Source organism: Sarcophilus harrisii, chromosome 2 (assembly GCF_902635505.1).
Source record: "Sarcophilus harrisii chromosome 2, mSarHar1.11, whole genome shotgun sequence".
Lineage (NCBI taxonomy): Eukaryota > Metazoa > Chordata > Mammalia > Dasyuromorphia > Dasyuridae > Sarcophilus > Sarcophilus harrisii.
Genome location: NC_045427.1, coordinates 594570361 through 594585543, shown reverse-complemented (window position 1 = coordinate 594585543; position 15183 = coordinate 594570361). Strand labels below are relative to the sequence as shown.

Below are 15183 nucleotides of genomic sequence, written 5' to 3'. Positions count from 1 at the left end.
AATTGGCACAGCCATTGGAAAGCATTTTGAAAAACAAACTGAAATGTTAAAATGACCCTAGAAATCCCACTAAGACACCAAAAGACACCTCAGGTAGATCAAAGTCAGAAGAGTCCTTTCTGTTATTTATAGTAAATCTCATCGTGATAGCAAAGAACTAGAAACAAAGTAGGTTCCCATAAATTAGCAAATGCCTGAGCAAAGTGAACTATATGGATTTAATGGCATATTTTTGTGTCATAAGAAACGACTGTGAAGATATAGGGGAAAAAAAAAACAAAAGACAGTGTTTGCACAGGGAACAAAACCAAGGGAAAATTATAACAATGAAAATGGAAAGAATAAAAAGTAAAGGAATGAGGTGTAATTATAATGAGAAGAGCTGAAAACTTCATTGCAGAGGTAGGGGATCATGAATATAGAATAACACATACACACAGTCAGTTAATATACTAGTCTTGCTGCCTTTTTTTTTTCTTTCTCTTTTAAAATTTTTGTTACAATGTCAGGTTTGCCAGGGGAGGGATATATTCAAAAATTAATGTAACAAAAAAGCATTAGTTTTTAAAATTATGCTTCAAAGTTTTGGCAGATATGTTTTTGGTTTGATTCCAAATATAACCAATTAAATTAGAAAACATCAGTGAGAAAATGATTGTTGATTTTGCTGACCTGTGATAAATCTTTTCTTCAATGGTACCTGCAGTCAGGAGCCTATAAACAGTCACTTGTTTCTTCTGGCCTATTCTCCAAGCACGCTCTCGAGCCTATAAAGACAATATTTCATTTCAACTGAAGCTTAAGTCAAAGACAATAAGTAGTGTCCTTCCTTTCACTCTAAAGTTAAAACAACATTTGAGAGAAATACATAGACCTAACTGTCACAAATAAAGACAGGCAACTTATAAAACCAAAACTGTTACATTATGACCTAAAACATGCAGTTCAGCAATTCAAAATTTTATCAAGCATATTCCAATATTTAAAATATAGCAGATATAAAGAAATCGTACATTAATGATAAATTTATTTGATTATATGATTCAGGCAGAAAATATTTTCCTAAAAATATATTAATTGTGTATAGCTCCCAAATTTCAGGAAATATTGCTATCCTCAAAGCTCAAATATAGTTACTAGTACTCTACACTGAAGCAATCCAGTGGATAGAGTTAAGTATAATTAAATTATAAAAACACATACAGAAATATGAGCAGATACAAGTAATATCATATTTCTTATAAAGTTAACATAAAAATAAGCTCCTTATCTTTAACTTTTAACATAACAAACCTGCGTGTCTGTGCTGGGATTCCAATCAGGGTCATAGATAATAACTCTGTTTGCTCCTGTCAAGTTGACTCCTATTCCACCCACGCGAGTGGTAAGAAGAAAGACAAATATGGAAGTGTCCTGTAGGTAAGAGATAAATTTAATTTAATATTTAAATTTAAAGTTAGTCACAAATGTTAAATCTACTTTTTTTTTTTTTTACACTAGTTAATATCCTGCAGAATTCTGGCAATATATACTGTAGCAACTGTGTTCTATTTTACTGACTGATAAGATCTCACCTCATTGTATCTCGTGATAAGAGGCTGTCTTGAAGCTATTGTAGTAGTTCCATCCATCTTGAGATAGGAATATTCTCGTGCTCTAAGAAATACTTCAAGTAGATGTAGCATCTGTAAGGGTATTAATGAAATAATATACAATAAATGCTTGTAGATATCTATGCATCTTATATCTTCCACTCAGAAGTTGCAAGGTAGACAAATAACTTGTACAAGTAAGACTTGTACTGTGTTAAGAGAGGCTTATTGCATCGCTTTCAAAAAAGTTTGTTGATATTTTTAATTCTTACATCAACCCTTAATTTCCAAATATACTCTTCCACCCCTCTATTATTTACTAAATCAGAACTCACAATAGACAATAATAAAAATAAGCATTCCATATCCATAAATCCTCTACCATCATAAAGAAGAGAGATAGTTATGCCCCCAGATATATAAAACAAAAGCATTCTTTCACTAATTATTTATTCTAGCCAGTTTAATAAAGAAAATTACATTTATTTTGGATGATCACCTCCCTTCTAGAATTGTATTCACAGAAGTTAATCTTTAAGAATCATGAGTTTCTGATTTAGACCTTGCATACTCACCTGTCTTGACTGAGAAAACAATAACACTCGATGACCTTGCTTGTGCCATATTTTTAGCAAAGATTCAACCACTATCATTTTTCCAGAGCGTTTCCAGTACCCAAACTGGTCAGCTTCCTCTAATTCATCATCTGGAATACCTTTTATAATCTTGGGACCTCCAGAGAAGAGATCAGGGTGGTTGCATATTTTTCGTAATGCTACAAGTCCTGAAAAAACCTGAAAAAGAAATAAAATTCTCAAAGCAATACACTTTCTCATACTAGTGTTTTACAAGAAGCAAAAGCAGATAAGATATTAATATGCAGGAAATATTAAACACATTTCTCAGCATCAGCAGTCACTCTTCTCAACTCATGTACTTTTTCTTTATAAACAATACCTAGTTTCTGTTACAAATTTTGTCAGATTTTATCTGCTGCTGCTTAATAGAGCCCCATTTTATTTCTGTGGTATCTTTATTCAGTTTACTGATGCTTGAGCATGCTATCTAGTGGTAAATGAGGGAAACTGCATCCTGTTTTCTAAAAGGGCCCTTGTAAAAGACAATGGAATTGTTTTTTAATACTTTTGCTTATCCCAACTGGGAGTGGAAGAGTATTAAGTTCAGAATTCCTTGGATATATTTAAGAGACTTGGACCATGAAAATCATTTCCCTCCCCTACTCCCCCAAAATCCAATATGGCAAAATAAAATGTACAGACAAAGCAATATAGTACAGCAGGAAGTACAAGAGTCTAGAAATCAGGAGATCTCGGCTCGTGTTCCAACTCTGTCACTGGCTCATTGTATGACTGTAGGAAAGTCATTTAATCTATAAGGTAAGGAAGCTGGGCTAAATGATTTCTAGGTGCTTCCTGCCATGAAAAGTTCTATACTTTATGTTTAATGTATAGTTAACACATTAATTTTATGGCAATAACAAAACGATTCTTTGTGTGCTATTTATAACTTATAGTACATTAAGGGCAATGTCTTTCTTTGTCTCCCTCTCCCCAGCTGTCTCTCTGTGTGTTTTCTCTTTCTTATACAAAACAGGAATGAGGCTGACCTGGATGCCTTCTGAAATCCCTTTCTAAATCAAGACTTTTATGATCTATTACATAGTTTTGGAAGAACAATTTTATAACTTGAGAGTTAAAGGCATTCTGAAAAATTGATTATTTGGTTTATGATCTGCTGTTAATGTTTATAATACTTTGTGACAAAAATCACTTACAATGTGAAAGTCTGTTTTATTAAACAATGTAGAAGAAACAAGTTCTGCCTGTAACACCTGTATATACTAAATGTGTTGATACTGGCATTCAAGGCCCTAAATTATCTGGCTCTAGTCTTATCTCACACTCCTCCCCTTAATATGTTCTACTTTCTACACAAAATAGACTCCTCTCTATCCTTTGTTCATATACTGTCCTTTCTCACTTCCGTGAATTTGCTTAAACCATACACCATTTCTATTATGGATTGAAATATAATAATCCCTTTTGTAACTGGGGATACAAAGCTGAGGAAGAGGGGAAGACATGAATGAATAACTGTGATACAAGGGACAGGGAAAAAGAAGGCAAGGACGAGGTCTAGGTCTAAGTAAAATAAGAGCAGCAACAGAAGAAGGAAGTGATTAATTTCTAGAGTTATCGGGCCAGTCTTAATTGAGGAACTGTGAAAGATTTCAACAGATAAAGAATTACAATTACATAAAAATGGAAAGATGGGAGGATTTTAATGACATTTCCAAAATAAATACAACTTATAGTACATTAATAATAATAAAGGGCTTTGATTAATTTATGTTATTTAACCTATATAGGGAACTGAAACCAAAAATGTAATTCCTACTCCCTCAGTCCAGGATATTCCTTATAAGCAAAAAAAAAAAAAAATGTATTAAGGGATGGGATCTTTATTTCGTAATCTTTATTGAATATAGCAGACAACATTACTGAAAAATTTATTGAGAAGAGAAAGAAAATAATCACTACATGGAACTTTCTTTACTCAAGACACGAAGTCCTCTAGCTCCATAATCCTGTTTACCACAACACCATCTGAGGAAGGAAGTCAGATTGAAAGGAGTCTTCACATTTTCCTATTGTCATCCAGTGTTTCTTGAAGACTAAAATAGAAGCATGGCCAAAGTGGATAAAGAGGCTGAGGTTCAGAATCAAAGGGTCTGGCTCAATCCTACTTGTAGGCTCAAAACCTACTTTCTTAGCTGACTTTGGGTCAAATCAGATCCATTTCCTTTCTAAAATTGAAGGGGTCCTTTTAAGTCCCTTCCAACTGTAAATCTATGATCCTAAAAACAGGTGAAAGCAGTTGTAGGATTCAATGTTTAAAAATTAATTTCAAAGTCTGGTAATTAATTTCTTTTTCCTCATTAGAAAAAAATAGGTGTAAAAGAATCTAAGGTATGGCAAAAGAGGCAAAATCCCTGCTTTGAATATGCTTATTGTGCCAGGTGAAAAGATAAACCAAAACTGTCAGATGATTTGTCAGATACCTCTAACCCTGGATATGTATCGTTATTTGAGCAAAAACCCTCTTAATATAGGAATTAGACTTTTCTGTCCCATCCCTTAAATATTTTGGATTTTATTGCAATGCAAAAATAATTTCATGCAAAATTCACTTTTACACTAATTTATACTAATTAGTACAGAAAGAACTTAAAACTTGTAGTTATTATACTTAAGCTTCAAAATTCATTAATTCCATCTACTGTGCCACCATAAGAACAAAGAGAACTGCTATCCAACAGTTTAAACATGAATCATCTCCAATATCTCAAAAAATCTAGCAGTATTTGTGACTGAAATGATGAAGGTGCTGCCTATAGACTTTTTTCTTTTTTAACAGATATTCCTAAATTTAAAAGATTTCTCACCTATATGCCAACTGAGACCAAACACTCCCTAAATTGAAATAACCAAAATATAAGGATACCAGATTTTTCACCATAGCATCAAATACAATCTAGCAGAACATTTTAAGCTAAATCTGAATTCTAATGATACTTCTCTGATAATGGAACTTAACTAATAAATGGCTAAGGCATTAATAAATCACCAATGAGAATTTCTTCAGAATACTAGGGTTCAAAATAAGAATGTACAACTAGAAAGACATAGACATATATAAGATATTTCAGAAAATAAACAACAAATATGCAAATTATTTAGATATTTTTCTATTCTAACCAATGAATACTAAATAGAAACTAAGATAAGAACTACAAGATGGTAGCATTAAAACTTAAGAAATACAGACATGTTAAATCTAATTTTTGACAATTTGTTTTCCAGTATTCCCAGTAATGCTTGTCAAATAGAAAGTTTTTCCCCCTTGTAATTTATTTCCTTACGTATATCAAAGATTACCTTTTTAAGTTTAATTTTTATAGTTCATCATCTAATCTTATTTTTCTATTTTTAAACCCACACAAAAATATTTTGATCAATTATCTAAAAATGCTTGTTCTCTACTTTTTAAAAAAATATACTCCTTGATATTTTAGATCATTTCCCCCCCACCCCAAATAAGCAATATTTTGTCTCATCCAGTAAATGAACTATTTTAATATTTTTATTGGTATGTCCCTTAATTTATAAATTAATTTTATGTATTATCATTGTTTTAGTATGTTAAAGCCATAAGCACTTAACTAGCCCTCTAATTATAAAAATTCTTTATTTCTTTAAGGAGCATTTTGCAATATCATCTGTATATATCTCAAGTATATTTTGGTTGATTAACATAGAAATTTTATAAATTTTGTATTTATTATAGTTGTATTTCCCTTTCTATTTTTCCTCCTGGGTTTTTGCTTTATATATTATTGAATTTTGAGAGAGAGAGAGAGCCTGAAAGAAAGAAAGAAAAAGAGAGAGAGAGAGAAAGAGAAAGAAAGAAAGAAAGAAAGAAAGAAAGAAAGAAAGAAAGAAAGAAAGAAAGAAAGAAAGAAAGAAAGAGAAAGAGAGAGAGAGAGAGAGAAAGGAAAGAAAGAAAGAAAGAAAGAAAGAAAGAAAGAAAGAAAGAAAGAAAGAACGAAAGAACGAAAGAAAGAACGAACATGGGGTATTAAGGGCAAGAAGTTACCTTCTTTGTTCTCTTTTCTACTTCCTATCCAATCTTTTGATTTCCTCTCCTCTTTGTCTCCTGGCATCCTTTAAGTCTCAACTGGAATCCCAACTGTGGCAAAAAGCCTTTTTCAACTTTCCTTCATCTTAGCACCTTCTCTCTAAGACTATCTTTAATTTATCCTTTCTTATTTGTACATATCTGTTTGCAAATTGTCTCCCCCAAAACATTGTGAGGTCCTTGAGAGTAAGGACTTCATTTTTTTGCCTTTTTTCAGTATCTTTAGCAATAAGATACAATCAGGAGTTGGCTCACATTACTCACTGATAGCTGACTGGCTCTAAGAGTTACTAGAAAAATGATTCCGTCTTTTCTTCTAAGAACCACAGAAGAGGACTGGCAACAAAAAGGTGCCCCATAGAGACAACAAGCCTTTTGTCATCAGGACTCCTATGCTATCAAGAGATCTTTTAAAATGCCCTTCTCTCAAGGAGAAAGTTATCTGAGGAGACTAAGGAAAAAACAGATTAAATAATGTAAAAATTACTTGTAGCTCCAGAAAACTACTGATGTTAAATAAGTATTACAATTCATATTTTGAGAAGCAAGAGCCCAAAGAAACTAACTTATTTAAAAAATTAAAATCTAACAGGAGACTGAGCAAGGGCCAGAATTAATATCTAAGTGTACATACTACATGGTCTTTTACACTCATGTATAACAGGATAAATAGCAGTACTGAAAATCAACAAGAGTTTAACTGCCATTATTTTTACTTTTTTTTCGAATATTATTCCTTATATGTACTAATACTAAAGTTTACAATTCTGTTTTCCTTGCTACTGGTTAATAAAAAGCATCTGCTTTACCAATTGCTACAATACATTTATCACTGGAAGATAACACAGTGGTTTAAACTGTGATGTTTTCCACCAAACCAATTATCATTGGATTCATTCTAGTAAAAGAACCCACATTATTATGGAATGAGTACAGAAAAGGTACAAAGTATTAACTGTTGCTTTACTTATGGCAGGTGCTTTTAGGGGAGGGAGTGGGGGGGTAAGAGGTGAAAAATTGGAACAAGAGGTTTGGCAATTGTTAATGCTGTAAAGTTACCCATGCATATATCCTGTAAATAAAAGGCTATTAAAAAAAAAAAATTTGGAACTCAAAATCTTGCAAAAATTAATGCTAAAAATTTCTTGACATGTAACTGGGGAAAAATAAAATACCCTTTTAAAAAAAAGAGTAGTCAGCAGTAACAGACATATAATAAAGTTAATTAGCAATTTAAAAAAGTAATCCATTTGTTGAATTTTTAGCAAATTATAATTTTATTTCAGGGGACAAATATAAATTGAAAGCTATTTTTTGTGGCATCAGAAAGCTAAATATCTTTATTGAAAACTAACTGATCTTAAAGGTAGAGAATGGTATTTTGAATTTTTTTTTTAGGTGCTTGTCTATAGGAACTGGTCCATGTTCTGTTGCTAATAGATTTCATTGTTTTTATAAACCTCCAGTCCATTTTGTTCATATTAAAGCCTATTCTTACTAATCAAAAAAAAAAAAAAAAAAAAAAAAAAAAAAAAAACTTATGGCAGGTGCTATTTCTAGTTAAAACTGGCACTGAGTTTATTCAGAAAAGAAACTAAGGCAAAATCCCTGTTGTGATTTCTCTTCTCTAAAAATTGATACTCTAGTCCCACTGTGTTAGTTTTGGCTGAGTTTATGATTGTATCAGTCAAGCTATTATAATAAACTCATTACTATTTAAAGTGCTTTGGGATTATGTTAAGTATGAAAGGTGTTATAGGAAACCAAATTCCATTTTACCTCATATCATTTTTATAACAGGATTCTCCTGAGAAGAGAAATCTATTAATCTCTGAGTCCTGAATTTTGTGTTACTATTGAGAGAAGAATGACTTAATAATAGCAAGACTAGAGCAAATATTGCTAAATTCTTTTTACATGTGGGGCACAATTTGGACTCCCTTTGGATGCTAGAAATCAGTTGGTTTTTTTCTCTTGGGCCATTCACTACTTTGATGGTGTGATTTCTTCATCTAACCTGCATTTCTCCATTAAGAATACTGTAGACTTCTTTGGAATCTATGAAGTTTTGATATACTTTACGTTGTTCATCTGTCAAGCGGCAAAATAAGACCTAAAAAAAAAAAAACAACAAAGAATAAATACAAATGAAAACTTTCAAATTGTCAAAGGAAAATGAAATTTAAAAAACCGAGGGAGATTGCATTGGTGTAAGCAAAAATGTTTACAATTAAAAAAAAAAAAGATAACTTTAAAAGAACTATTATTAACAATTTCCAAAATGTGATTGTTTTAGCTGCTTAGAAATGACTCTGAGGTACCACTACACCCTCTCAGATTGGCTAAGATGACAGGAAAAGATGTGGGAAAACTGGGCCACTAATACATTTGTTGGTGGAGTTATGAAATGATCCAACCATTCTAGAGAGCAATATGGAACTATGCTCAAAGGGTGTCAAAATGTGCTTACCCTTTGATCCAGCACATGCCACTATTGGGTCTGTATCTCAAGGAAATCATAAAGGAGGGGAAAGGGCCCACATATGCAAAAATATTTGTAGCAGCTCTTTTTGTGGGAGCAAGAACTAGAAAATAAGTAGATGCCCATCAACTGAGGAATGGCTGAACAAGCTGTGGTATATGAAGTTAACGGAATATTATTGTTCTATAAGAAATGATGAACAAGCTAATTTTAGAAAGGCCTGGAAAGATTTACATGAACTGATGCTGAATGAAATAATAGAATCAGGAATACGTTGTACACACTAATGGCAAGAATGTGCAATGATCAACTATAAAAAGCTTGATTCTTCTCAGTGTTTCAGTGATCCAAAGTAATCCCAAAAAACTATGGACAGAAAATGCCTTCTGCATCCAAAAAAGATCTAAGGAGACTGAATGTAGAACCAACACATTCACTTCTTTTTTGTTTTTTTTATCTCTCCCATAATTTTCCCCTTTTGCTCTGATTTTTCTCTCCCAATATCATTCATAAAGCAATGTGTATTAAAAATAAACTTAGTACAAAAAAAGAAATATCTTTAAATTTTAATAATTGATTTATAGATTTTAATTGTGTTAATTTTATAAAATTGCATTCAATTAGATAACAGAAGTAGACAATTTTTTTAAAAAATTAGGCTGCCAAGACTGTACACTAGACCAGGAAAAAAGCTACACATGCTTAAATAGTTGACAAATAAAGCTGATAGCAGCAACTTTCACAAATTTTGGGGATGTCTCTTAAAATCACTTATTTCAAAAACTCTAAGAATATCAATATTTTTAATGTAAATATAATATAAATGATGTTTAAAATCTTAGGCCTTCTTCAAAATCTCAATTCAAGCTTTATTAGTAATTCTGATTATCCCAATCCCTACTAATTTCACCTTTCTTGGGACAAACATATGATGTTTCTCCACCATATAGCAGAACAATTTTACACTCTTCAATTATTTTACATTTGTATGATGTATATTAATTCCCTCAATTAGATTCTAAGATCTTTGAGGCCAAGGAATCATTTCTTTTTCTTCATACTTTTTAACTGTAATTTCTCCTCTTTTCCTCTCCAGTTTCTTCTGATAACCTTAAGCTCCCATTCCTTATTAGATCTCCCATCTTTTTTCTTCTCAACTCTTTTTTTTTCCTCATCTATTATTTTATTTTCAGCTTTTCTTGACATTTTCTACCCTTTCTACACAGTATTCTGTTCTTGCTACTTTCAAAAGCACATTTGTTTATTGTTGTATTTGTGTCTATACAAACACTATTACAGGATTTAGTTTCTTTGAGAAAAGAGCCACAGTTCTTGAACCTATTTGTGACTGTCTATCTTTATTGCCCCATCCTTCATCTTGCAGAGTAGCTTGGAGGAGGAAGCTTTAGATTATAGAATCTAGTTTTCTAAAATCTAGTTTGGGGACTTAAAATCATGTGATTTTTGTAGGAGGAAGAAAAACTAACAGAAACTCTTTGGGGCAAAGGGACAGGGGATGCCAACAAGGACTACCAGCTGGTTATGACTACCAGGCTACTCTTCTGGCTACAGAAGAAGGAAGAAGTAAGACAAACCTAAGCATAATGAGCTGTAAACACAAACGTTTATATAACTAGTTTTAAAATATCCAAAACTGGAATAGCCCTTTTTACTTCAACCTAAAACTTCCAAAAAGAATCTCTAACACATATAGCTATTTATCTTCTAATAATTCTTCATGTCATCTTTTCATGCTTTATTATCCTGTCCAGGACGCTAACAAAAGATGTTTTCTTCTCCAAATTTATTTGAGCTTAAAATATCTTTTCTTACATCCTTTTTGGCTTTTCATCTGATTTGTTGTTCTTAGAGAAACATCTCTTGGCCAGCTCCAGCTTTCCTGTTCAGTCATTTATTTTTAAGTTCTAACCCTCCTCTCCAAGTAGAACAATCTAATTCCTTTCCTTTACCATTTTCTGCCTCCAAGTATATTCTGAAAAAGCCACAAGCCATCAAGGAGTGTGCTTTCACTTTCTGATGTCAGCCTTTCCTCATGTCCCACAAGTTTTCCTCCTTTACTTCAACCCTCTTACTTTTACATTTTTCTTGAAGTTATTTCACCCCTCTCAGTTCTGGTTTGTTTACTTTGGTAAAGAATGAGTTTACTGAATATACCAATTGCTAATTTTCCCAGCAACTTCTTTCAAGGGTACAAAATTTTAAATACTCTTCATAGTTAATTTTCAATTTTGTACAGATAAATATTCATCTGGAAAACAGCGAACTCCATGACATATGCTTGAGATATAAGAATGAGCTATTTAAAGTGATCAAAGGCTAAACTATTTAGTAACATGTATTCATATTACAGTTGAATGAAACATGCATATTTGACTTAGGAATGTTTTATTTTAAAAAATGCTATAATATTTCAACCTTACAAACCTGTTCATTTTTATCTGGCAAAGAAAGGCTCATTTTTACATCTGACTTCATTCTACGCAGCAGGTATGGGTTTATGGTATCTCGTAAAACACATGCACATTTATAAGCAGTTTTAACCTTTAATGAAGAAAAATGGAAAGAAATTATTATTGTATATAACGTAAGTAATATCACAACTCAAAAAATTGTTTTCAATAAAAATGATTAAGTCAACAATTCTAGAAAACTTATATAATTATAAAATGGCACAATGGTCCCCTGGTCCCCCTCACCAGACTTTCTCAAATTTAGGATGATGTGCAAATTAATATGTATGAAGTCTTTTATTTAATTAACCACAAATACATGGAAATAATGGCATCATTTATGCTTTATTATATTTTTGCATTTTACAAAAAGATTCTAAATCAAAGTTTTATATGGTTATAAAAGAAGTATTACTGGGGGAAAACTCCTTTTAAATTAATCTTTGCAACCTGTAAATAAAAGGCTATTAAATAAAAAAATTAATTAATTAATCTTTGCACATAATTTTATAATTGATCAAAAGCTAAAATACAACTGTCAATCTCCAAGATTGAAGATCAAAAGCTAACTCTAGTAGCAGGCTGTAGCCAGGGGAGTTACCCAGACAAGAAGGAAAGATTACTGCCCACCTGAGACTGAAAATAAGTTCAAGAAAATCCCTGTGATCAGAGAGACAAAAGGCTACTCTGACCTTAAAGAGAGCATATGGTTCTATAATGGATCACAGCTACATTAGACAGGTATTAAATATAGATAATGGCTTAAAAAACACATAACCCAGAGAAAACCCCACCCACTCTTAATTCACTTAAAGCAAGGAATTCAATAAATTATTGATATATTTTTTAAAAATCTAAATTGGCTTTCTAGTTTAGTAAATTACTAGTCAGTGGAAGAGAAAGAATCTCAACTGGAATTCAAGTATCTGAAACTTGGCTTTACAATTCAAGATAATGGAAAACCTTCAAAGTAAACATGGAAAAAAAATCATATAAAAGAAAATATTTATAAAGCAATTCCAAGAAAAGTTCATACAAGTCCTTTACTACTTATCCTATTTTTTAACTAGGGAAAAAATAACTAATGCCAAAGTTTCCAAACTAATAGGGAATCTATATTTTTGTCTCTTCATTCAATATATCATTTGTTTGTTGATGAGAATTTTATGCTAAAAAATAAGTCTCAATATGTCTTAGTTGCTGTAAACAATACGTCAGTCATGATAGCGAAGACTTCTGTAAATTTAGTTTCTTTTAGTTTCTCCAGATATATAAAGCATAAATGATAAATAAATATGATTTCAATTATATTTTCTATGTGATGTAGTATTAAGAGCACTAGACAAAAAAACAGATGAACTTTGTTTCAGTCCACTCAACAGAACCTTGAACAGATCATTAAGCTTCTGTGACTAAGTTCCTTTATCTGTCAAATAAGAGCCTAATTAACAAGATGTTCTCTCGAGTTTTTTCTAGATCTAAAATTCTATAACTCTGTGCCTTCTTTAAAAAGTTGTTGATGGTGCATCAAGAACTCATAAAACAAGTTCTCAAAGATGAACTACTTATTTTAAAAACCAGACCTGAAAATACTGGAATTATATTTTTTTAATTATTCAAATAGTTCTGCTAGTTCTCTAACCAGAAGTCTTTATTCCACTTTTTTTGGGGGGGAGGCATATGATCCTCTTCCCATTTCTGTTCCTTTTCAATATTTGATGAGACCATTAAGGATAATTCAGTTTCCATTAAGGAAAAACAGGTGTTCTCCAAGAAAGGAATACAGTAAAGAGAAGCAACACAGAGTCAGGAAGTCCAGAGTTCAAATCCCATCTCTGACACATTCTAGCTATGGGAACCTGGGCAAAGGCATTAAACCCATAAATTCCCCTCAGCAAATCTCTAAAATTATGAAATGTCAAAAAAGCACCAATCTGCACTTGTTGAGGAAGTTTCTCTTCAGGAATTCTCCAAGGCCAATGAAACAGACAAGTCCCTATCTGTTGTGCTCCCCATATGGAGAGTCAGCCTCGAGTAGGGAAATAATACTAGTAATTAGAGATATCCTGAAATATCCCACTAAGATATTAAAAAGTCTTGAGTTCAAGTACTGCTTCCAATACATGTACTGACTGTTCAGTGCCCAGTCACTCTTTGACCCCTTATTGACAAATGAGTTGTAGATCTCAATGATGGAAATATAAGTGACTGAGACTTTCCTACACTGCCAAAGTAACAAATCCAATGCCTCTCTTGACAATCCCAATTCACTCCACTTCTCAACCAAATATTATTATTTTAGGTTTTCTTTTTCTTAATATTTAAATGGAGTTTTAAATACTCATTTTGAATTAAAAAACCTATGATGCTAAAAAATTTTCACTATTTTTATCTAATGCCAATTCAAAGGCTTAATTTTATCTTATCCCTCCTCTGATTATTTAAAGTGGCAAAATCCAATTTTAAATATTAAAATGTTTGACTGCAAAATACCAAAATAAAGCAAATTAGAATATATGCTTCCCACCAACAAGAAAAACTACCTTCTTCAACTTAGCAGCTAAAAACTATAAATATTTGTTAGCCAAATAACTTACCTGTACAGGAGAAGCATTTGAATACCCTCCCATGGTAATTGGAACAGAAAATTGTTCCATGAACACTGGCAATGTCCCCAATTTTCCCGGGAAGACAAAGTCAAAGAGAGACCATAGTTCTTTGAGGTTATTTTGCATAGGAGAGCCAGACAAGATAATCCGATGAGGAGTACGAAACTGTTTTTTTTTTTTTTTAAAAGACAAAAATAGTTGAATTAAAGAAAATATAATTTCATTTTCATAAAGTTATGTTTTAATATACACCCAGATAATTTCCCCCAAAATATTTCCACATACTAAATCTGTGCCACTGAATATCAACTTGGGTCTTTCTGCTACTTATTTAAAGATTTTCAAATTAACAAAAAGGTAAGAAAATAAAAAGGATAAGGCTCTCATTTTAGCTCTAATAATTATAATAATTTAAGCTAAATGAAATTCAAAGTTAGACTGGAAACTGAGTGGATGCCCATCAGTTGGGGAATGGCTGAACAATATAGTATGTAAATGTTAGGGAATATTATTGTTCTATAAGAAATGATGAGCAGACTGATCTCAGAAAAGCACAGGAAGACTTGCATGAACTGATGCTAAGTGAAATGAGCAGATCAAGATCATCATACACAGCAACAAGATTATGTGATAACTAATTGTGATAGACTTGACTCTTTTCAACAATGATATGATTCAAGGAAACTCCAAAAAACTAGGGATGGACAGAACCATCTGCATCCAAAGAGAGAATTATGGAGACTAAATATGGATGAAAGTATAGTATTTTCGCCTTTTTTGGGCTTTTCTGGTTTGTGTTTTTTTTTTTTTTTCTTTCTTGTGTTTTTTTCTTTTTGATCTAATTTTTCTTTGGTCATATTTTCAATATGACAAATGTGGAAATATATATGTATATATATATATTTGTTGTTTGGGGGAGGCTGAGGCAATTGGGTTAAGTGACTTGCCCAGGGTCACACAGCTAGGAAGTGCTAAGTGTCTGAGGCCAGATTTGAATTCAGGTCTTCCTGACTTCTGGGCTGGTGCTCTATCCATTACACAACCTAATTGCCCCTCAAATGTGGAAATATATTTGGAAGAATTGCACTTGTTTACCTATACTGGATTAATTGATCTCTAGGAGAAAGGAGAGGAAGAAAAATTTAGAACACAAGGTTTTATAAGGGTGAATATTGAAAACTATCTTTGCATTTTGAAAAACAAAAAGCTTTTACCAAAAAAGGAGTCTGAAAGTTAGATTTGCTCATTCTACAACTGAAGAGCAAATATAGTAATAATATGTTTTTTTTTTTAAATTTAAACATATCCAG

General features: G+C 32.0%; 1 protein-coding gene across 3 annotated transcripts in view; it reads right to left on the bottom strand.

Moving 5' to 3' along the window:
- The window catches only part of ERCC6 (ERCC excision repair 6, chromatin remodeling factor), a 101046-nt gene that overhangs the window by 18061 nt on the left and 67802 nt on the right, over positions 1 to 15183 (bottom strand). For all 3 annotated transcript variants that reach the window (XM_031956272.1, XM_031956274.1, XM_031956273.1), the window contains exons 10-16: positions 13862 to 14038; positions 11239 to 11355; positions 8329 to 8424; positions 2168 to 2386; positions 1575 to 1685; positions 1294 to 1413; positions 673 to 767 (exon numbers count right to left, since the gene is read on the bottom strand). In XM_031956272.1, coding sequence (XP_031812132.1) covers positions 673 to 767; positions 1294 to 1413; positions 1575 to 1685; positions 2168 to 2386; positions 8329 to 8424; positions 11239 to 11355; positions 13862 to 14038 — 935 coding nt within the window. The remainder of the gene's footprint in view (positions 1 to 672; positions 768 to 1293; positions 1414 to 1574; positions 1686 to 2167; positions 2387 to 8328; positions 8425 to 11238; positions 11356 to 13861; positions 14039 to 15183) is intronic.